Source organism: Lissotriton helveticus, chromosome 6, assembly GCF_964261635.1.
Source record: "Lissotriton helveticus chromosome 6, aLisHel1.1, whole genome shotgun sequence".
Taxonomy (NCBI): Eukaryota; Metazoa; Chordata; class Amphibia; order Caudata; family Salamandridae; genus Lissotriton; species Lissotriton helveticus.
In genome coordinates, this window is record NC_136067.1 from 538,413,853 (window position 1) to 538,436,031 (window position 22,179).

General features: G+C 47.5%; 2 protein-coding genes across 2 annotated transcripts in view; both read left to right on the plus strand.

The window, feature by feature from the left end:
* The first annotated feature begins 213 nt into the window (after positions 1-213).
* On the plus strand, positions 214-7,440 carry LOC144762747 (uncharacterized). The gene is made up of 2 exons (XM_078647999.1): positions 214-430; positions 7,300-7,440. The coding sequence occupies exons 1-2, from the start codon at positions 215-217 to the stop codon at positions 7,393-7,395; spliced, it is 312 nt and encodes a 103-aa protein (XP_078504125.1). The 5' UTR covers position 214; the 3' UTR covers positions 7,396-7,440.
* Positions 7,441-7,537: 97 nt separating this feature from the next.
* The window catches only part of PTP4A1 (protein tyrosine phosphatase 4A1), a 47,086-nt gene continuing 32,444 nt past the window's right edge, over positions 7,538-22,179 (plus strand). Inside the window, exons 1-2 of the mRNA XM_078647998.1 lie at positions 7,538-7,862; positions 19,938-20,030. Coding sequence (XP_078504124.1) covers positions 7,758-7,862; positions 19,938-20,030 — 198 coding nt within the window. The 5' untranslated portion in view covers positions 7,538-7,757. The remainder of the gene's footprint in view (positions 7,863-19,937; positions 20,031-22,179) is intronic.

The following is a 22,179-nucleotide window of genomic DNA, read 5'->3' on the forward strand; positions in this document are numbered from 1 at the left end:
GACAGCAACTGGTTCACACCGGTTGCTGCGTCGTGACGTCCAACGTACTCAATGCTCAGGCGCGTTCTGGACACATCCATAATTTGGGAGGGGTCGTGAGGCGTGTGTATAGGTGGCCCGTGGACTATGGACCCGCCTACGCAGCCACATGATTTGTCCGTTGGTTTGTGACGCATCTCGTTTTACAGACAACAATAGAAAGCCTGTGACGTTTATGCGTGGGGCGGGGCGTGCGCGTTCTCGATCCTGCCATGGTCCGGAGTCTGCGCGCGGAGGAGGCAGAGTGCAGCTGACGCCGTCGCCGCGTCCCCGAGTCTTCCCGCTGCTGTATGGTACACCGCCAGCTGCCCCGCTGGAGTCCGCCTTACCCCCAGTACTAGGGACCGTCTGTATGATCAGGACGCGATCTTCAATGAGTAAGCATAGCCCTGTAAGTACCGAGCCTCCCTTTTCTCTCCGTGGTCTGAGTGAATGTTCACCTCTAACCGACGTGTCCATGTATGGATGGTAGTGGCATTTCCGATACAAGGCCCGGTCTTTCTACCTCTCAGTCGTTTATTTTTCCTGATTCTCGCCTCATTCCTGGGTGTGTGATATTAATGGCCATCTTTTCTGCCGGTGTTGATTGGCCAACACTGCTTTCGCGAGGTTTCCAATAACCGGGTGGTTTCCAGCCGCACCCTGTGGGACACGGGTGCCTGGTATTTTAAAGCGTACCCCTCTTGTGCTTTTCCCGGTACCCGTCCTAAGGTTCTTGTCGGACTCCTGTTGCCAGACCCCCACCCCCTTCTCTCGCCCAGTGACCGCGGCCGCATTAAGGACGCTCACAGCCTCCGCACACAAAGGAGCCGCTGTGAGCCCGTCACATGCCCCTCACCTGAGCCTCACATGCTGCTCGTTCACTGGGCAGAGTTCTGGATTAAGGGGCCGAGTCGGGTGGCTAGAAAAAATGTGGACAAGTTAGAACTTGTCCTGTATGAGCTGTTAACCAGAAGCTGGCTGTCCATCACAGAGGGTCTTCATTCTTGCACACGGTTGCTAATGCAAGGTTTAATAAACACCATCAGAACAGCACAGGGCTCTAGGCTCACGTTTGTGCATTTGTATATCATTGAAGCCGCACAGGCTGGCGCTTCCGTTTGTTCCTTAGAATTGAATGTGTGACTTTAACTACGTGCCATTAACAAATTAGGTGGACGCACACTCCTTGGTCAGTTAGACCTCTTTATACTTTTCTAGGCTAAAATCTTACTTTTGGAATCGCACGTTATTCAAATGCTTTATCCGAATGCTTTATCCGAAATCCTTGCAAAAGATTGCTTAAGGCATCGCATACAAAAAGCCCCCCACCCTCGCCGACCTTAAGTAAGCACTACTTTAGTATTAGCAGTGATCGCTGTTAGTTCGCAGGCATGAATTTAGTCATTCCCATGACAATTCAACTGTAACACTCGCGTTATAAATACTGTTTTGATTTGGCCTGGAATAATGGTTTGCTGGCATCTAAAACGTGCATTGGCACTGCCAGTAGTCTGGGTTTAAGAGAAATTTGCCTTGTCTGGGTCTGAAGGCTTAATGGACTAATTTATCCAATATCTGGGCCTGTGTTTGACCTCATAGTCACAGGTTCGAATTCCCACGGGTCCACTAAGCCTGTCATCCTTTTGAGGTCGATGAAACGAGTTCCATTGATTTGAGTAACAAATGTTATTCAGCGCTAAGATACCCTTCGGGGTGAACTTGCGTTTACAGATGCACAAACACACATTAAAATGATGCATTGCAAGTTAACATGGTAATGTATTTGTGCGGAAGCAAAAAACTGTAGCATAATATTGCTGGAGGTTAAACTGTAGTGGCGTGGACTAAACAGTCAGGTGCCAAACCTAAAAACCCAATTAGGTTAATGACTGCCCCTCTGCTAGTGAGTTTTTATCACATAATTGTCTGGCTACTGTGTGTGTGTGTGTGTTTGTATATGTATGTAATCTATATTTTGGTGCATATATAGACTCACGCCTCCAAAAGAGGAGAGAATTCCAAAAAGTTGTACCTTTAGATTGGAAACTGTCCAAGTCTAACCGTAGATTTATTGTTTTAGCTTGAGCGGCTGTTATATATCTGAAGTCATAGGACATTCTGTCACTTCCATCCACAGCTTATTTGCGAGTATCAAGCCTTAAACTGATTCTCTCCTACATTACAGGCAGTGAACCTGACTGAGGGGTGGCGAGATGAGATTCCTTTGTGGCGAACCAGCTATATCAATAGTTCTGGAGTATTTCTTCACAAGTAGTTTTCTGCTAATAGGCCAAGAGGCACTCGCACACGGAATTGTCCTGGTTTAGTGTCACTCCAACAGTACCTATGCCAATGACCACATTATGCTTCTTCAGTACAGACCAGATCTTCTGGGAATTTGAATGTAGCAACTGACTGGCTTGACTGTTGAGGGTCATTATATCATAAGTTAACTTGCCATTTTGCCTTTTGTCTTGACAACAATTTCCTACCCACATGCCTTGAAACTAAACAGGCTAGTCTTTAATTTTTATGTACAGTATAAGGGCCTCTAAGTAGAAATGTGTTATGGCTGTTCAAGCACAAAATGCTCTCGATCTTCCACCCCTCATGCTGACCACAAAAATAAACTGTTTCCACCTTTCTGTGTTACTGGGTCTTTACAATACTAGTTCGATGCAAAGTTATAGAAATTAGCATAGCGTCTAACAGGGCGTGCAGAGACTTTACATAGGTATTAAGCAATTAGTACATTCTTTGTACTTTTTAGTTAGGCTTAGTGTGTGATTGACAATGAAACAGGTGGCTGTTTGCTTCCATTAAAAATGCCCCCTACAGGATTCTTTGATGCAAGCAGTATTTTGTAATTTGACGATAATTAGGATCCTTATGGTTGAGGCTTACTTTTTTCATTGGTGGGTGGCCAAGTAGTTTTCAGCTCTCTAGGAAGCATCCACTCGGAAAGATTAACCACGTTTATTAATATATGAAGTTGATCATCCATGTATTCATTCATGCTGTTTGATGAGCAAGGAAACCTGTGACTTCAGATCACATATATTTTTATGGAAGTTGTCTTACATCAATTTTAAGAGAGGAAAAACATTGATAGTCTAGGAAGAGACTTGCAATATGCTGCACTCCCCTGCTTAATTGGTTTTAGGTAACTTCTTTTCGGATATCAAGAACTTGTCCTAAGAAAAAAAAACAGCTGCACAAAACCATGCTGGAAAACATTAGTGAGAAGAGTTAATATTTTTAAGTCCCAGCTACGGACGCGTTAAGCTTTCTGTAACATTTTAGTCCTTAGTGTTTTATTGAATAGGGAATCCTTCTTTGTCAGACTTGCTTACACAGTGGGTCTGTATTCCCCCACCGCACCTGCTGGCTTTTACTTTTGCCTTTTTTCTGGTTTTTGCAGTATCGTTTTTTAAGCCTTTACAAGATGGCTGTTCACAGATCCAAATACAAGTGAATCCACTGTGGCCATCTTGTCAACTCAACCGTACTGTCACATCCATTATATGGTAACATACCCACCATTAACCCGCATGTAATTACTCGTAAAAATGTTCCTTTCAAATTTCCATTGCAAATACTATAAGTAATTCACAGACATACACATTTAAAGTGATGTTGTAGTTCAATTTTAAACTTCCAATACGCCTGAAGTTCACCAGTGCTGACACAATAGGAGAAATGTAACTTGTGCCTCCATGATGCACTGCTAATCACTGGACGTAGCTCTACTAGTATCTCAAAGGACCTAATTGACATCTTAGATCTTATCATACATCCACAGTCGTATGGCAACTCTGCCACTTTTAACATACCCACTAAAATTACGATCAAGCAACTGTCGACATTCTCACGCACCTATCATATGGTCACACCCACAATAAACTGTCACTGGGCGTGCATCAAACATACACCATTAGATGGCCAAACATACCTATCATCATGTATGGTGAGCCACAGCATGCCCTCACAATCACATGGCCACACATCCAATAATATACAGCTTTGCATCCACAATGAAAAGAAGCTCCATCATTGTCTGCATACACTATGCAACACCGACCGAGCCAACTTCAGTTACAGCTCCATCCCCTGTCATGTGTCAGCAGAACTATCAGTAAATGTCCACTGCCATAGTCACATACACCATCACAAACATATGCCCAAACGAACTCCATCACACAGCCAAACACCCATCAGCCATTCACCCGCAAATGGTCATATGGCTAGGTGACCCACATGTCACATGGGTAGACGCCAATCCTCTCAGTCACTGTTATATTTGAGAAATTTGTGAGTGATGGTTTAATATTAACACTTGAGTAATGTCCCCAGTGATCCCATATATAGTAGTGCAACATAAGTGGCAAATTTAAGGAATTTTATGGTTTTGCAGTTGAACAGTAATCTTACCTATGGTTTGATCACTCAATTTCTCTAGCATTTTTTTCATGTAGAAAGAAAAGTGTATGCACTTGTGAGCCATAATTTAAGTTTAACTGTTTTTTTTAGTGGTTGTGTATATTTCCCGAAAACCAGCAGCGGGATGGAGGCCGCCCTACACCCAGTCAGTGGCTCCATCCACCATATTATGATGAGACTGCTGTATAGGCGGTCAAACATACCGTTTTACTATTACGGCTTGTGCTGCGACCCAGAAAGGTACCACATTATTAAATGACATCTTGGCAAACATCTATGCACCCCGCAGCTACCGATGACATCCGAGCCCTGCTCGACAACGGAGAAACAGGGGCCCTCATCCTCCTGGACCTCTCCGCGGCCTTCGACACGGTCTGCCACATTACCCTAGTACAGCGCCTCAGCAACGTCGGAATCCAGGAGAAAGCACTGGAGTGGATCATCTCCTTCCTCGCCGGAAGGACACAGAGTCCGCCTCCCCCGTTCAGATCGGAGGCCACCGAAGTAATCTGCGGCGTTCCTCAAGGCTCCTCGCTCAGCCCAACACTCTTCAACGTCTACATGAGCCCCATCGCACGCCAGCACAACCTCAACATCATCTCCTAAGCCAACGACACCCAGCTGATCCTCTCCCTCACCAACGACACCGCCAGAGCCAACCTGCACGAAGGGATGACAGACATAGCCAAATGGATGTCGAACAGCCGCCTGAGACTGAACTCGGACAAGACTTAAGTCCTCATCCTGGGATCCTCACCCTCCGCCTGGGACGACTCCTGGTGGCCCCCTGCCCTGGGCAGCGCACCCAAACCAACAGACCACGCACGCAACCTGGGCTTCATCCTGGACTCCTCCCTCTCCATGACCAGACAAGTCAACACCGTCTCCTAGTCATGCTTCAACATCCTGCGCATGCTACGTAAGATCTTCCGATGGATCCCCACCGAGACCAGGAAGACGGTCACCCAGGCCCTCGTCACCAGCCGTCTGGACTACGGCAACTCCCTCTACGCCGGAACCACCGCCAAACTCCAGAAGAGACTCCAGCGGATCCAGAACACCTCAGCACGACTCATCCTGAACATCCCCCGCCGCAGCCACATCTCCGGACACCTGAGACCTGCACTGGCTCCCGGTCAACAAAAGAATCACCTTCCGGCTCCTCACCCACGCACACAAAGCCCTACACAACCAAGGCCCAGGATACCTCAACAGCCGCCTCAACTTCTACGCTCCCAAACGCCAGTTTCGATCGACCAGCCACGCCCTCGCCACCGTCCCCCGCATCCGAAGAGCCACCACAGGAGGAAGGTCCTTCTCCTACCTGACCGCCAAGACTTGGAACTCCCTCCCGACCCACCTCTGCCTGACCCAGGACCACCTTGCCTTCAGGAAGCAGCTCAAGACCTGGCTGTTCGAGCAGTAGCGGACCCCCTCCCCCCCAGCACCTTGAGACCCTCCGGGTGAGTAGTGCGCTATATAAATGCATTGCTTGATTGATTGTGGTGCCTAACAAACCGTGCATGAACGTTTAGGGAGTGGGGCACCACATGTGCCCCCCTGGCCACATAGTGGCGACCCGTCGGTGACGGGGGCTCTGCTAGGTGCCCCCGGAGTCCCTTTTCAACATCTTTTGGCAGTGGGACCGCCATTAAAAGGCTGTGAGAAATGGACATCATAATACCTACGACCGTGCCTGCGCAGGCACCACCTTCATTTTTAGGGATTACTGTCCAGTGGGCTCCTTGAGCCTGTCGGGGGGGGCCAGTGGTCTTTCCCACCCAATGTCTGCGATTTTGGGCGGACTGCCACCGGTGGCTTGCTGGTGGCGGGCCACCTGGCATCAAAAGGGCCTGAGCTAAAGGTGTGATTCGAACGTGTAAAACCACTGCAATTAATAAGTTACTGTGATGATCGCACACAACGTAACTCGCCATGTTTTTGTGTTGTCTGTGCTGTTTGCAAACGGTTGTTTTTGGGTATTGCGGATGCTGTGAGTTGTGATGTGTGCGAAATGATCTGTGCAAGCTAAAATGGGAAATGACAGAATATTGTTTTCCCTGCTTTCGTGTCTTTTGAAATTCATGCCATTGGAGACTTCTCTGTTGCTTAAACCTCTGATGGGTGGGGGGAGGAGCAATGTTTCATACTGCACATGATTACACGTATACCATTTACGTAGAACCCTCTATGTGGTCTCGTATTGTGACCGCAAGGAATAAGTGCTACAATTTTGAGGCTTGCTATGGATTATATTCTGCCTTGGGTTTGTAGGATATGGTATTTGTTTTTAAACCTTTCCGTCTGTATTTATCCAGCTTTATTTTTTTATCCATCTTATTGGTATCTATCCAAATTTATTTTAAGAACCAATCGAGTGATAACATGGTATATTCCCCATTTATTTAACTGATAAACATGCACTCCTACTTGGTTGTAGCAAAGTAAGTAGCCAATATTGCCAAACACTACATTCAAGGGTAAATATTCGCATATACAAGTCTGTTAAAATATACCTGTATTTAGAGAACTGTTACCCAGTTTAACTCCCGATACTGTTTTCTGCCTGTATTTATATTGAAAAATCAGTAGCCTTCTAATTTCATGCTCCTAGCCGAACTGCAAGGTTAATCTAAACAGTGTGAACTTTACCTGCTAGGGAAATAATATAATTTAGAATGATCATGAGAAGAAGCAGAAATCAAATTTAATGATATTTAAGTTGATAATTAACCACTGCCGTAAGAGCTACATGAACAGCATTAAACTGCTTCTTTTAAATGTTGACACTTAAATGTGAATATTTGGTTAAAACCTTTGTAATTTTGTCTTTCGCAGCAGTTCTGTGGTGTACTTGGTCACACATTTATGGAGTTTCTGAAGGGCAGTGGAGACTACTGCCAGGCACAGCATGACCTCTATGCAGACAAGTGAACTGTAGAAATTCATTACTACTCCACCAAGAAGCCCCCCTAAAAGCAGTGAAGCTGGATCAGAAGAGCTTGCTGGGCTTCGGCTGGGCACCTCAGAAAGGACCTGGATGGGGTAAATCCCAGTGCACTGCCTTTCTTGTCTCAGTATTACTGGACAGAAGAATGTTTGCTTCTCGCTAGGAAGTCCATTTCACTTCCCATTGTTTCAACATCTTACTTGCAAGCATTGCAAATTCAACGTGGAGTAGTGACGGAAGCTTCAGTTTCCTTGCATAATTATTCCCTTTAGATTTTTTTTTAATTCTTTACCTAATCTTGGACTTTTTAAAAAAAAACTTTTTTTTTTTAAACTAAATTTGAAATATGGCTCGAATGAATCGCCCAGCACCCGTGGAAATTACCTACAAGAACATGCGATTCCTCATCACACACAACCCAACAAACGCAACCTTAAGCAAGTTTATAGAGGTACAGTATTGTCAGACTGTGGATATAGTTTGTATTTAAAAAAGGGTTGTATACTTAAGTGTTCTTTACTGGATAGGTTGTAATGACTAGCTCTCTTATAGGTGTTCTATTTCAAAAGCTGTGTTAACTAAAATAGTTTTATGTTGCCGTTGGTTTATCCCTTTTTATGATTATGGAAGGGTTGACTTCATTTTAACACTAACCACTTCATAAGAAATTGCCTAAAATTAAAATACAGCTAAATCGTTGCCCAAAAATGCGTACACTCTTCAGCTGCATGCTTATCATTCATATTTGTTTAGTAATAGTATGTTTGTAAATCTGGCTATTAAAGCAGTCCGTTAAAAGTTAGTGGGTACGGTCATTTACCCCAGGTTAGCGCTGACTCCCCTTTTTCTTTTCCTCTCCGGTTGCAGCTTATCTCTGAGACAGCTTCACACTCTGCCTCTGCTAGCCTCGCCCGCTCTACTTTGGTCTTCATCTGCTTAAAAGATAGGGATGCGACCCCTGGGGATCAGGACTGGAATGCAGGAATTAGTGAGTGGTGAGGTCAGTAGAGGTGGTAGTTTATTGGGTCTGTCGGTGGGAGGCTTTCCTCTGCTGCACAGTTATTTTTACCATCTGATGAATGTTTTCTGTTGGAGCCAATACGACATTAAGTGTAATTAGTGGTAAAGCTATTATATGTGCAGTCATAGAAATAGCCAGGCCCTATTAAAGGTCAGTGGAGGTGTTCCTTGCTAACGGACACCTTCACTCACCTGAGGAGATATTGTTATAGTAAACCACCATCCAGGTAAACATGAGATGGCAGTTCAGATGTAGCTTACGGAAGATGGCATTGGGTTGTCTGGACATAGTACAACTAGAGTTGAGCCTTTCTAAAGTAAACACTGATACCTCAAAATATACTTATTTTACAAATGGAAAAAGGTACACTGCATAGTAAAATGGTAATGCATACACATAGCTATACATACTATGCACTGTTGGTGGCCAGTAATTGATTGGGGATACACTTAAAAAAAGTCTCCTGGTTTATGGTCGGGTAGTCTTGCATCCTTAAAATTACCATATCTCATCGCGTGGTATCCCCCTAGGTCATTATTTACCATTCAGAGAGGATGAAGGTGGCCTCTGATAAATACTGGTATTTGAGGGCATGGAGAAGCAACCCCCAGTGCCTAAGAGTTATAGTGTAGAAACCCTCAACCACTCGGGCACCTCTTGAGCTGCCTGGTAGTAGGGCCAATAGGGAACAAATCAAAACTCAGTGCAGGAAGGAAATGTTCACCAGGAAAAAGCACCACTCAACTCACCTGCCCTTGGAGATGTTCGAGTCTGTCCTCCAGTGAATGATAACAATAGTTTCAAGGTGCTATGACTGCACCTTTGGACCTTTTTGGCTTAATGGAAGCTTCCTCTTAGGCAAGGTAAGCAACAGCAAGGTATATAGGCATGTCCGTAGCATGAAGAAAAATGCAGCATAGCCCAACCCTCTGAAAGCACCAACAGTGACTTGGCTCATATAGGTCTTTGTCTTGTTTCCAAGTCCTTTAATTTGTGTCAGCAACACACCTCATTCCATAACCATTCTAAGTCTATGGTTGGACTGCCAAAGTGGAAGCAGAATCTTCCCTTGTGAGTTTCTCTGCAGTTGTCCCCTTCATAGAATGTACTGAGGTGGCCACAATCCTCATCTACCTGACCATGTATATTCTGTAGCAGACTGCTTTATCTGGAATGTGTATTCATACAGAGAGCCCATGAAACAAGAGGGTCTCCTGTTTTTCCACTGAGGGCAACAGCCATTTTTATCTTGTAACTGCCATGCTTAACGGCAAATAAATGTAAGCATTCATTTAATTGCCCTTCATAACAGTGCGCAAATAACCATTTTTGCATTGTGACTTCTTCAAGATGACTAAGATGAAAAGAAATCCTGTGTACAACATTTAAAGAGTGCCTAATGAGTGAACTTAAAGGTGTCTGAGCCATTGAACTTCATGCTTAAGGAATGCTAGTAGAGAATTATTTGTGGGAGTCCTAAACCAATCAGGTCACAGGAAGTCCGATCAGGACTGTAATCTGGAATCTGGCCGGTACAGGGTATGAGATATCAGATCTCTTCTCTGTTTAGGTCTCGAGACAGCTGGCGAAAGCAGTGCATGCGCGCTGTCTCGTCATACCAGGGCTTCTTGGAATCAATACGGATACAGAAGCTCTCAGAGGCGGAGTTGAAGCCCGCCCATCTTTTTAATTGGGTAGCGTCATCTCCCATGCAAAACGCTGGCTACTGATTGTAAAGGAGGCTTCTTAGTCCCTCCTTGTTGCCGCCTTGTCTCCTTTTGGACCGCCCACCAGGATTGTATCTTTTAACAGCGGCAGTACACACACTCCTTCATTAGTTGGTACGCCTTATTTTCTTCACATTCGACTTTGGCAAAGTCAGCAGCGTCTTTATTTTTGCATCATGCTTGTGAAAGCACAATGCGAAAATAAACATGCTGCTGACTTTGCGGTACCGCGCTTGTTTTAACAGGGTTGCTGGATGTAAACATTTCAAGCGTATGTACATATAAGCCGCCCCACACTAAACATTTCGAATGCCAATAGCGGTATTTTCTTCTCATGGCAAAGTGTACCTATTCCAATCGCATACTCTTCATATTTACATAGTAGTATAGCTCACCTTGACGTAGGCATCTTAACAATGCAGCCAGAGTAACTGAGAGCGGAGGGACTCTAAACGTGACGAGGACAGCCTGGCTTTTCGTCAAAGGGAGAGCCATCTTAGAGTGGACACTATTATGGCATATACACGTCCATAAACTTATTTATGATGTCATAGTGCAGCCTAGTGTGCTGCCCGCTTTCTGTTTCTTTATAAAGAGCCTAGTCCGATATCCGTTTCGACAGTGCTTCCTACCCCTCGTGATATCTCCAAATTAGAAATTAACTTGTGAACCCCTGCACGCGCTGTCAATGTAAGGTGCTGCTTGGGGGATGGTGTATTTCGTTATTTCTTCTCATAGTGGTCTGTCGTGCCATTCGCAGTCGAAAGCCACACGATTAAGGTGGGGGTTTTAAACCAATGTAAAAAGCTGCAGAGAGCGCTGGGTTTTCGGGTAACCAAGCCATTGTATTTTGTGATTAAATACAAAGCGTATCATGACGTTTGTACATTTAACACGTTCCACCGTCATTCGATATTAATACAAGCATTTCAAGGCGATTGTTTGTAGACTATGAGGTCACAGTGTCAAATTCTTGTGAAAGAGGAGGTAAAAAAAGTATGCTGTTCAGTTCAACCCTTGTTATATCATCTCCTCCTTTGTCATCGGTGTACCAAGCTTACCTAGTTTGTCAGTGAAATGTGGAACATGTCTTTATTTTGGGTGGCTTGTGGGAATGCGTCATGCAGCAGTGAGTTGGTTGACTGGCTCTTGTATAGTGTAGGGCCAATAAAGTGTCTTACTAATTGAATTGCTGTTGTCCAGGTACATACTTAGCCCCAAAGAGCCTCTGTGTTTCTTGCCATCTGGAATTTCTTGTTCCATACCTTGCCACTCCCAGAAATGCCCCTGCAACATGATACATTCCAAAAGTGATCTCCTCCAGAAGTAGTTCCTTGTGGAATTTCTTATTTTTAAGTGTTATCCTATGCAGGGCTTAAGTGGGACGGAAAACTGAGCGTCTCTCAAAGGGGTGTGGCTTAAAACACGTAAATTAGAAATCTCTGCTTAACATTGTTCCGACCAACTTGTATTTTGCTGCTTCTGTCTGTTTGCTTCCAGTTATATAATACAACAAGTAACATTACACCTCCTGCAAGCCAGGACTATTGTCAATGGCTGTTAGTTGCATACAATAAGCGTAATTGGCCAGGGGAATCCCTTACAATCCCCGGATTGACGCTGTGAGCCTTAAGACTTCTGGTAGTGTGGCCGGTGGGGCGAAAACCTGGTAAAAAAAAAAAGAGGCTGGGAACTCTCCCTATACGTGCGCAGGCCAGAAAACAAGTAAGGTGGGAACATCATAACCTGAGATTGTAATACACCTTTTAGAACATTGAAGCCTAGTCTTGAAAAACTGTAAGCAACTGTGAACTGCTGACTATGGTATTTTTCCATCAAATAATGTTGACGTCCCCGCTAACATGAAGTCAAGGTGGGGTAAGCCAAGGGTGGAGAGTTAGAGAAAGATAAGAATTGAAGCTTAAGGTGTAAACTCCGTGACAAGAAACTGAAACAAGTGCATTGTAATGTAAAAATAATTGCTGGAATTTTGAACTGCTGAGAGGTGGCTGAATTAAGTTCTAGTGTATGAGTGTAACATAAGGGACAAAGCACAGTGTACGAATAAGAAAAAGGTGGAAATGCTTAATGTAATGTGTAGTTATTCCTATGTGAAAATGTGTCTGTGCTAATAATCAAATGCGGAGCTATTTAATGAGTAGAATCTAAATACTGCTAAGAAACAAAAACTACAAAGAGAATTTATAAAGTGAATCGTATTTTTCTAAAGCTGGTGTGGTGTTATTTTTGAATGGATGGACGCTGAGTTACTAAAGGGTGACGCAAACTTAACATATGTACCTTTGGATTGAGCCTACCTACCTTGTGCCAAGCTACCCTATGTAGACTGGTAACCCCAGGTCCAACATGTTTGGTGTCTAGCGGTGGGATGAGAACTGTGTTTGCGTCCACTCTATAGTAACCTAGTGTACTCCATAGGCCTACACCTGGAGTTTTCTCCTGGCGGACTTCCTAATTAGTTCTTTTGCTTTTTCCAAATTTACTCCTGGTGGTGGGTGGAGGTAGCTTCAAATTGCCCTTTGAACCAATTCCTCCCGAGTGGCAGTCCCGATATCTCTCATTAGCAAAATGGAATTTGCTCTGGAGGAACTTGAGACCTATACTACAGCCCAGCTTAGAGACTTTTGCCAGAAGATGGGAGTGTTTTTTAAGCGTGGTGCTAAGAAGGGGGATCTCCAGACCAGTTTGAGAGCGTGGGTGGCAGCCCATGGAGAGGGGAAGGAGGAGGAAGAGGGGACGGACCGGGACACGGTCATAGGGGTAGATGGATTGTTCCAACCTGAGATGGGGAACCTACTACCAGGACCTAGGACCTGTTCAAGGGAGGGCAGCAGTGTCTCCGGAGGAAGCTTAACCGAAGCTGAACTAGTGGACAGGAGGGAAAAAAGACAGCTAAAGTGGGAGTTAGCTAGGTTGGAAAAGGAGAGGGAGGAGCAGAGGATGGCTCACGAGTTGAAACTTAGGGAGCTAGATCTCAAGGCCCTGCAGATAGCAACCTCCAATTCTCCAAATGGTGGCAGCAAATCAAAGGATTTGACCAGGGAACCCAGGCCTTACCTAACCAATGATGTAGTCGCCAGCTACAGTACGGGGGTTGACATCGCCAAGTGGCTGGCTGCCTATGAGGTCTCCTTAAGAGCCCATGGGATCCTGGAAAAACACTGGGAGGGGGGGGTTGTACAAATACATGCCTCCTGCAGGAAGGGATACACTCTTGGCCCTAGAGCAGGGAGAGCAGACCTACTACCCCACCATGAAAGTGGCGCTAATAAGAAAGTTTGGACTGACCCCAGAGAAGTATCGGCAGAAGTTCAGGGGTAGTCACAAATTAGGCACACAGAATTGGGTGGATTTCTTGGACTACGCAAAGAAGGCATTAGAGGGCTGGGTACAGGGCAGCGAGGTAGAATACTGAGGGTTGTATGACCTTATACTCAAGGAGCACCTACTCGAGAAATGTTTTCCTGAGCTGCGTCAACACCTGGTGGACAGCAAGCTGACCAACCCCCGGAAGCTTGCAGAGGAGGCGGACATCTGGGCGAGTACACGGGTGTCCTCAAAGGGGACTGGAGGGGATTCCCAAAGGACCGGACAGGGCGCCCCCCAGAAGAAGGAGGGGGGAGATAAAAAGCGGGAGTTCTCAAAAGGCCCCCAAAACAGTTTCCAGGGAAAGGAAAGATTCACCCCTAAGGCTAACCCGCCCCGAAACCCTTATCCTGGCCAAAGTCAGCAGCCAAGGGTTGTCCACTGCTTTGAGTGTGGTGGTGTTGGACATTATAAGGGAGATGTCAAGTGCCCAAAGAGACCACCCCTTCCCACCGGAGGAAAAGCCCCGGGAGTAGCTAGTGTAGTGCTCGGGGAGGAGTTGCCCTTAGATAAGGGGGGGTGAGTGGGCGGTTGTCACCTTAGTGTCCCTGGGAGATCGGGAGATGGTTCCTAAGATCCAGGTGCTCTCAAATACTGTAAAGTATGGGCAATGGGTCACCATCAATGGCCAAAGAGGGGAGGCTCTGAGAGACACAGGAGCCAGTATGACTATGGTAAGGAGTCAACTGGTGTCTCCAGAGCAGGTGATTCCACATGTACTCCACCCCGCCGCGATGGCTGACGGCAGATTGGGCCACTATCCTGTGGCCGAGGTTCCCTTTGAGTGGGAAGGGGTTGCAGGTTCACTTCGAGTTGCCGTAAGCTCTGCCGTGCCAGTCGATTGTCTGTTGGGAAATGACATGGAGCACAATGCTTGGAAGGAGGTGGAATACCAGACTCATTCGGAGATGCTGGGTACACCTGACTGGGCCTGTGCAAGCACAAGGTCTGCGACTACCTGGAGAGGGAGTTCGCCTGGGCTGGAGCCTGGAACAATGGCCCAGCCCGCTGCCAAAAAGGGAAAGACCCGAAGATAGGAGAAGCCTGCTTCGGCTTCCACGCCCCATGAGACAGATCGGCCACCTGCGGTGGTGGGCCAGGAGTCCGTGGAGGGGGAAGTAGTCTCCCTGGAGGACTTGCCTATCTCTGCTGAGTGGCATGTGGAAGGAGGGCCTACCAGGGAGGAGTTGTGTAAGGGCCAGAGGGAGTGCCCTACCCTTGAGGGACTGAGGCGACAGGCCGAAGCCCAGGCAGCAGGGAACGTTGCAGGGCACTACCATATTTACTGGGAGGACGGACTCCTCTACAGTGAACCCAAGGTACCTTTGCCCGGTTCATCACGGGCCTTGGTAGTCCCTCAACGATACCGAGCCTTTCTTCTAGAATTGGCCCATGAAATTCCCTTGGCAGTACACTTAGGACAGGACAAGACCTTTGCCCGGCTTATCCCCCACTTTTACTGGCCTCAGATGAAAGTGGCATCCAACACATACTGTCGGACGTGTGTATCCTGTCAAGCCAGTGGGAAAACAGGGGTGAAGCTGTAGGCTCCCCTGGAACCACTTCCTGTCGTTAGCACCCCCTTTGAAAGGGTGGGCATCGACATTGTGGGGCCATTGGATCCACCCACTACAGCTGGTCACAGGTTTATCCTGGTTCTGGTGGATCACGCCATGCGGTACCCAGAGGCAATTCCTCTGAGGACTGTCACTGCACCTGTAGTGGCTAGGGCCTTGATGGGGATCTTTACCCGAGTGGATTTCCCCAAGGAAGTTGTGTCCGACAGGGGGGACCAACTTCATGTCAGCGTACATGCAGGCTATGTGGAAGGAGTGTGGAGTTACCTACCGGTTTACCACTCCTTATCACCCACAGACCAATGGTCTAGTGGAAAGGTTCAACAAGACCTTAAAAGGCATGATAAGAAGTCTGCCTGAGAGCCTGCGGAGGAAATGGGACGTCCTCCTACCCTGTTTGCTGTTTTCCTACAGGGAAGTGCCACAGAAAGGAGTGGGCTTCAGCCCCTTCGAACTTCTGTATGGGCATCCTGTACGTGGACCTCTCAGCCTGGTGAAGGACGGATGGGAAAAGTCTCCCAGAAAGCCTCCCCGGGATGTGGTGAGTTATATGCTGGCCTTCCGGAGCCAAATGGCAAAGTTGTGGAAGCAAGCTTCTGACAACTTGGAAGCCAGCCAAGCAGTGATGAAAGAGTGGTATGACCACAACGCTCACCCTGTGGAGTTGGAGCCTGGCCAGAAAGTGTGGGTGATGGAACCTGGAGAGCTAAGTGCCCTCCAGGATCGCTGGACAGGCCCCTTTGAGGTGAAGGAGAAGGGTAAGGCCACCTACCTGGTGGACCTTAAGACCCCTCGACAGCCCCTCCGGGTGCTGCATGCCAATCGCCTCAAACCCCACCATGAGAGGCCTGAGGTCATCTTGATCATGGTGAGTAACGGTGCAGAGGAAGTGGAAAGCGAGCCTCTCCCAGATCTTTTTTTGTCTCAGGAAAAGGATGGGTCGGTGGAGGGAGTGATTCTCTCCCCATCCCTCACTCCTGAGCAACGTGAGGACTGCCGCCAGGTCTTGGAGCAGTACTCCTCGTTGTTCTCCCTTGTCCCGGGAAGGACCCACCTGTGTACCCATGATGTGGACACAGGAGACAGCCCACCAGTGAAGTCAAAGACCTACCGGCTGTCAGACAAGGTGAAGGCTAGCATCCACGGTGAGGTTACCAAGATGCTGGAGCTAGGAGTCATTGAACCTTCCAGTAGCCCCTGGTCCAGTCCGGTGGTTCTAGTACCAAAAGCTGCCCCACCGGGCACCACTCCAGAACTGAGGTTCTGTGTGGATTACCGGGGACTGAACTCAGTGACCAAGACTGGTGCACATCCGATCCCTAGGGCGCATGAATTGATTGACCGGCTGGGAGCTGCCCAATATCTGAGTACCTTTGACCTTACTTCAGGGTACTGGCAGATCTCCCTTACAGATGGAGCAAAGGAAAGGTCAGCCTTCTCCACGCCTGAGGGCCACTACCAGTTCTGTGTGATGCCCTTTGGGCTCAAGAACGCCCCTGCCACTTTTCAGCGGCTGGTGAACCAGGTCCTGTCTGGAATGGAGGCTTTCTCCGCTGCTTACCTGGATGACATTGCCGTCTTCAGCAGCAGCTGCGAGGACCATCTGTGTCACTTACAAGCTGTTCTTCAGGCCCTGAAACAGGCTGGCTTGACAATCAAGGCCAGTAAACGTCAGATCGGGCAGGGGTCGGTTGTGTACCTAGGCCACTTGGTGGGCAGGGGAGCAGTGCAGCCCCTCTAGGCAAAGATTGAGGCAATCATGGCCTGGGAGCCCCCCAAGACCCAAACTGAGGTCCGAGCTTTCCTGGGCCTCACAGGTTACTACCGTCGCTTTGTGAAGGGGTATGGCACTATTGTAGCGCCCCTCACAGAGCTCACATCCAAGAAACAACCTCGACGGGTAGTCTGGACGGAGGCTTGTCAGCAAGCCTTTGTGAAGTTGAAACAAGCAATGTGTGCAGCACCAGTCCTGAGGGCCCCAGATTTCTCCAAGGAGTTAATTGTCCAGACAGATGCATCAGAGCATGGCATTGGGGCAGTGTTATCGCAACTCAATGAAGAGGGTCTGGATCAACCAGTTGTCTTCCTATCAAGAAGGCTGCTTCCCCGGGAACAGAAGTGGAGTGCAATTGAGCGGGAAGCTTTTGCAGTGGTATGGGCTCTGAAGAAGTTGCGGCCATACCTGTTTGGCTCGCACTTCCTGGTTCAGACTGACCACCGACCCCTTCGTTGGCTGATGCAAATGAAGGGAGAACATCCCAAGTTGTTGAGATGGTCCATCTCCCCACAGGGAATGGACTTCAGGGTGGAACATCGGCCTGGAGTGGACCACGCCAATGCAGACGGTCTCCAGGTATTTCCGCCTTAGTGATGAGGACTCCCAAGGGGTTGGGTAGCTCTCCCCACTTTCAGCTGGGGGGGGGGACGCGTGTTAGACCTGTCTGCTCTTTGGGTAGTCCCTCCTAATTAATTATTTTTGTCCCCTTTTTGCCCCTCAATCTTTTTATTTTCGATGTCCACCAGACTTTTCAGGTGTTGACCTAGGGGTTAGGTGCTCTTTGCCCTCATAGTCTTTTTCCTGAGGCCTAGGTGCCTTTCTGACTGAATTTACTAGGTCCACAAAATGGTGGCTTACAACTGCCACAACTGTTACCTTGGAACCAGGTGCCATTGGGTAGTATGTGGAGTTCCAGAACTTTCTGCTCCACTCTAGACACTCTGGACCTGGGCTATAAGTACTGGAATGTGGAGCGGCCATTTTGTGTGATGAGAGTGAAGGAAGGCGACACACAGGAAGAGCGAGCTGGAGACCAGGCTGAGGAGTGAGGAGGTGGGCGCGCGGAAGAAGATCTGACAGCCTCTGGGGGCTGCTCTTCTTTTACTGTCTGACGGTCCCCCCCCAGCCGCAGATCTGTCCCAGCGAAGCTGACTTCTCACGCTTTACTTGTGATACCGGTGAAGGGTGACATTTCCCCCCAGTAAGCATCGCTGGACTAGACCCAAAAAGGGAATCCACAAGTAAGCGGGGCAAGGATTGTCCTATTACGGGGAATTACAACCTAGAAGACAGAAACTCCTGTGGAGTCAACCCCTTAGCCGGAAGTCTTCAGTGGTAGAGCCGCGGGATTTCCCCTCGGCGACGGAAAGACTTGTCTGTATCTACCTTTCCCACCCTCTTCCATTAAAGGGGTTCAGAACCTTACCCAGGCTGTTCCGAGTCTCCGGCGGCGGCCGCTTCTCTGAGCCTGTGAGAAGACGAGTCGGCAGGTCCGCGAGGGCTCTGGTGAGGTGGGGGCGCCGCGCTGAAAGAGTGTAGACGGCAGCGCCTCCCGATAAAAGCCGAAGGCGGGAGACGGGACCCGCGCAGGACTGGGTTCCCGGCGGAAGGACGTCTGCATGCTGCAGAGAAGTCTGTCATGAAAGGGGTGACTCGGCATTGATTCCCAAAGGCCCGGAAGGGGAAGACCGAAGTCGCGAAGGGAGGAGCCCGAACCTCTGTGGGGCGGAAGAGAAGTGCCCGCAGTGATTGGCCAGGGGAATCCCTTACAATCCCCGGAGTGACGCTGTGAGCCTTAAGACTTCTGGTAGTGTGGCCGGTGGGGCGAAAACCTGGTAAAAAAAGAGGCTGGGAACTCTCCCTATACGTGCGCAGGCCAGAAAACAAGTAAGGTGGGAACATCATAACCTGAGATTGTAATACACCTTTTAGAACATTGAAGCCTAGTCTTGAAAAACTGTAAGCAACTGGGAACTGCTGACTATGGTATTTTTCCATCAAATAATGTCGACTTCCCCGCTAACCTGAAGTCAAGGTTGGGTAAGCCAAGGGTGGAGAGTCAGAGAAAGATAAGAATTGAAGCTTAAGGTGTAAACTCAGTGACAAGAAACTGAAACAAGTGCATTGTAATGTAAAAATAATTGCTGGAATTTTGACCTGCTGAGAGGTGGCTGAATTAAGTTCTAGTGTATGAGTGTAACATAAGGGACAAAGCACAGTGTACGAATAAGAAAGGTGGAAATGCCTAATGTAAATGTGTAGTTATTCCTATGTGAAAATGTGTCTGTGCTAATAATCAAATGCGGAGCTATTTAATGAGTGGAATCTAAATACTGCTAAGAAACAAAGAAAAACTACAAAGAGAATTTATAAAGTGAATCGTATTTTTCTAAAGCTGGTGTGGTGTTATTTTTGAATGGATGGACGCTGAGTTACTGAAGGGTGACGCAAACTTAACATATGTACCTTTGGATTGAGCCTACCTACCTTGTGCCAAGCTACCCTATGTAGACTGGTAACCCCAGGTCCAACATTAGTCAATTAAACAAAGTATGTGTGTAGATTAATATATCTCGATAGGTTAAGGCACTGTTAGGCCTGTGGCAAACAGGAAGCTGATGAGTGTATTTGTGTAATTTAGGTGTAGTGTTCCGCAGAAAGTGTTACGTGTGTTACATGTTAAGGGGCAAAGTGGTGGGGTAACGTTGCAGTGCTCTGTAATGTTTATGCTTTGGTTGTTCTGGGCTCATGCCTATCTTTTTATTCTCTGTGTAATAAGTTATAGAATTGTTGCACTTGTGCCTTTTGTACCATGTGATTATCGTATGCTTTCATTTTGCGGTATTGAAACTTACAAAAATGTGGGCCGCATAGCCTTTCATAAACAAATTGGATTCTACTAGAACTGTGGCAGAAAATGAGTCTTTTCTGCATTAGCTCAACTTGCATTTGATGTCTTGTTGACCTTCAGCCCAGAGGGCGCTACTTCAGTTTAACATGCTAAGTATTCCTCTAATGCCTCCCCTCTCCCCCAAAGGAACTAAAGAAGTACGGTGTTACCACAGTGGTAAGAGTATGTGAAGCTACATATGACACTGCTCCAGTAGAAAAAGAAGGCATCCAGGTGTTGGTGAGTAAATGTCAATCACATTTGTCTTTAAGCCTGTTAGCAAATTTGTAGTTTGATCTACTTTACTAGTGTTTTTTTATTGTTGAATTTCACAGTATTGAAAAAAGCTTGTTATGGCGACACCGTACAGTGTTGGTGACCTCGCTGGGGTGGCTGCTATGGCTTATTGTTTATTTTTAAACTTGCTTAACCCCTTGGCTGCTGCTGTCGGCCAACGGTCGTCACGTGCACTACCTTGGTAGTGCTGCGAACGTCCGTTGGCCGACGGTGCCCCGCCCGTTTTTTCGAACGTTTAGCACTGGAGCTGAACGTTCGATGCAGGCAAAGTGTTAATGGTGGCTTTTAGCTGAATGTTGTCAAAGACCTATTTCGGACAGTAACAATACTTTTTGTGGGCTTTGTGTGGGGTGCCTGTCCCCTCATTAACTTACATCTTAGCCAGGGAGGCGGTACCTGGCTAAAAGGATTATTCCTACTATCCAGCAAGACCCCTGCGTTCTTCTGACGCCTTGTTAGTGGCGGTCCTGAGAATGAGGAAAAAATGGGGTGGCTCCTCCTTTTCGTACTGCCACCGCATGGAATAGTTTCCCTTTCCATATTCGGGCGATGAAGGAGAGAATTTGCACTTGATTTAAAAATTGCATTTTAAAATTGTAATACTTGCACTTTGATTTTAAAAAACTGCATTTTAGCTTGTCTATCGCTCACTCACCCTTTTTCTGTGCCTGACGCGCTCCTGACACCAAAACATTAGCGCACAGCTGATCTGAACTCTGTTCGCGCTCTTTGCAAAACAGCGGCCGCCATCAGCAGAGGCGTGCGCGCTGGCCACGCCCATTTAGGCCACGCCCACTTCCTATAACCATGTGCCTGCACAGGAAGCGCAGCGGACGAGCGCAGCGGGAGCGCCGGTTGCGTGCCGAAGGCAAGCCCGTCTGCGCCCGTCCGCGCCAGACCGAGCCCAGAGCCTATACTCCTGGCCGGTCCCAAAACCCCCCTGATCAAATACTCACAGGAAACTCTGCACCAACTCAGAGTACTGTTAAACGCTAGATGCATCGGACCTATCAGCCCGGAAGACGAGTATCCTAGGTGTCCGAACTGCGCCTTCAGGTTTACGCCCTCCCACCCGCCCGAACCAGTCTGTCTGGAGATGGCCCTACTGAACTGCAGGTCACTCCCAAAGCACCAGACAGAAATTAACCTATTATTAACAGAGTCGGACATTGACGTTCTGTTTTTAACAGAAACCTGGCTATCCACGAGCTCCAACCCGGACATTGTCCAAGCTCTACCTCCCGGGTACCTCATTAAAACTCTCAACAGACCGACGGGTACCGGAGGGGGAATTGCGATTATCTATCGAGATAACCTTGCTTGTCAGTTTAAAGACAGCCCCATCCTAGATAGTGAAAATGCTCTTTTTTCTTTACATCTGCCGCCATCTACCACTCTATCTGGTGTCCTTATCTACCGCCCCCCTGGTCAGGTAGGGCGCTTCATAAACTCACTTATGGATGCCATCTCCTCTCTGGCCTGTGTGACTCCCAACTTTACAATCCTCGGAGACTTAAATCTCCACTTCGATGATCAAGACAACAAACCCGCCGCAGATTTAAAAACCGACTTAATTTCCCTTAACCTACAACTTCTCAGTAATGATCCCACGCACACGAAAGGACATTTACTGGATCCCATTTTCTCTAATCTTCCCAAAATCTCTGCTCAAACTCCCCTGCCCCTTCCCTGGTCAGACCACTTCTTGGTTCCTTTTAAACTCCAACTTCCAGGGAAGACGGTGGATATTCCTCGCCCACAGGCCCCGTCACGCCATGGAAAAAACTAGACATAATCCTTTGGGAACGCTCTCTGGCCTCCACTCTTCCTACAGTAGACCCAGATCCGTCTAAAGCTGAAATCCAGCTACATAAATGGATTAGCGACTCCCTTAATACAGTCCTGCCTCTCAAAACCCTCCCTTCCTCCAGGAAATCCTCCAAACTGCCGTGGTTCACCGACGAATTACGCGAACTAAGAAAGAAAGGCAAAAGGCTAGAGCGCCAATGGAGAAAGAACTGGAACCCTGAAGACAGAAGTGAATATAAAATCCATATCAGGCTCTACAAAAACGCACTCAAAACAGCCCAGG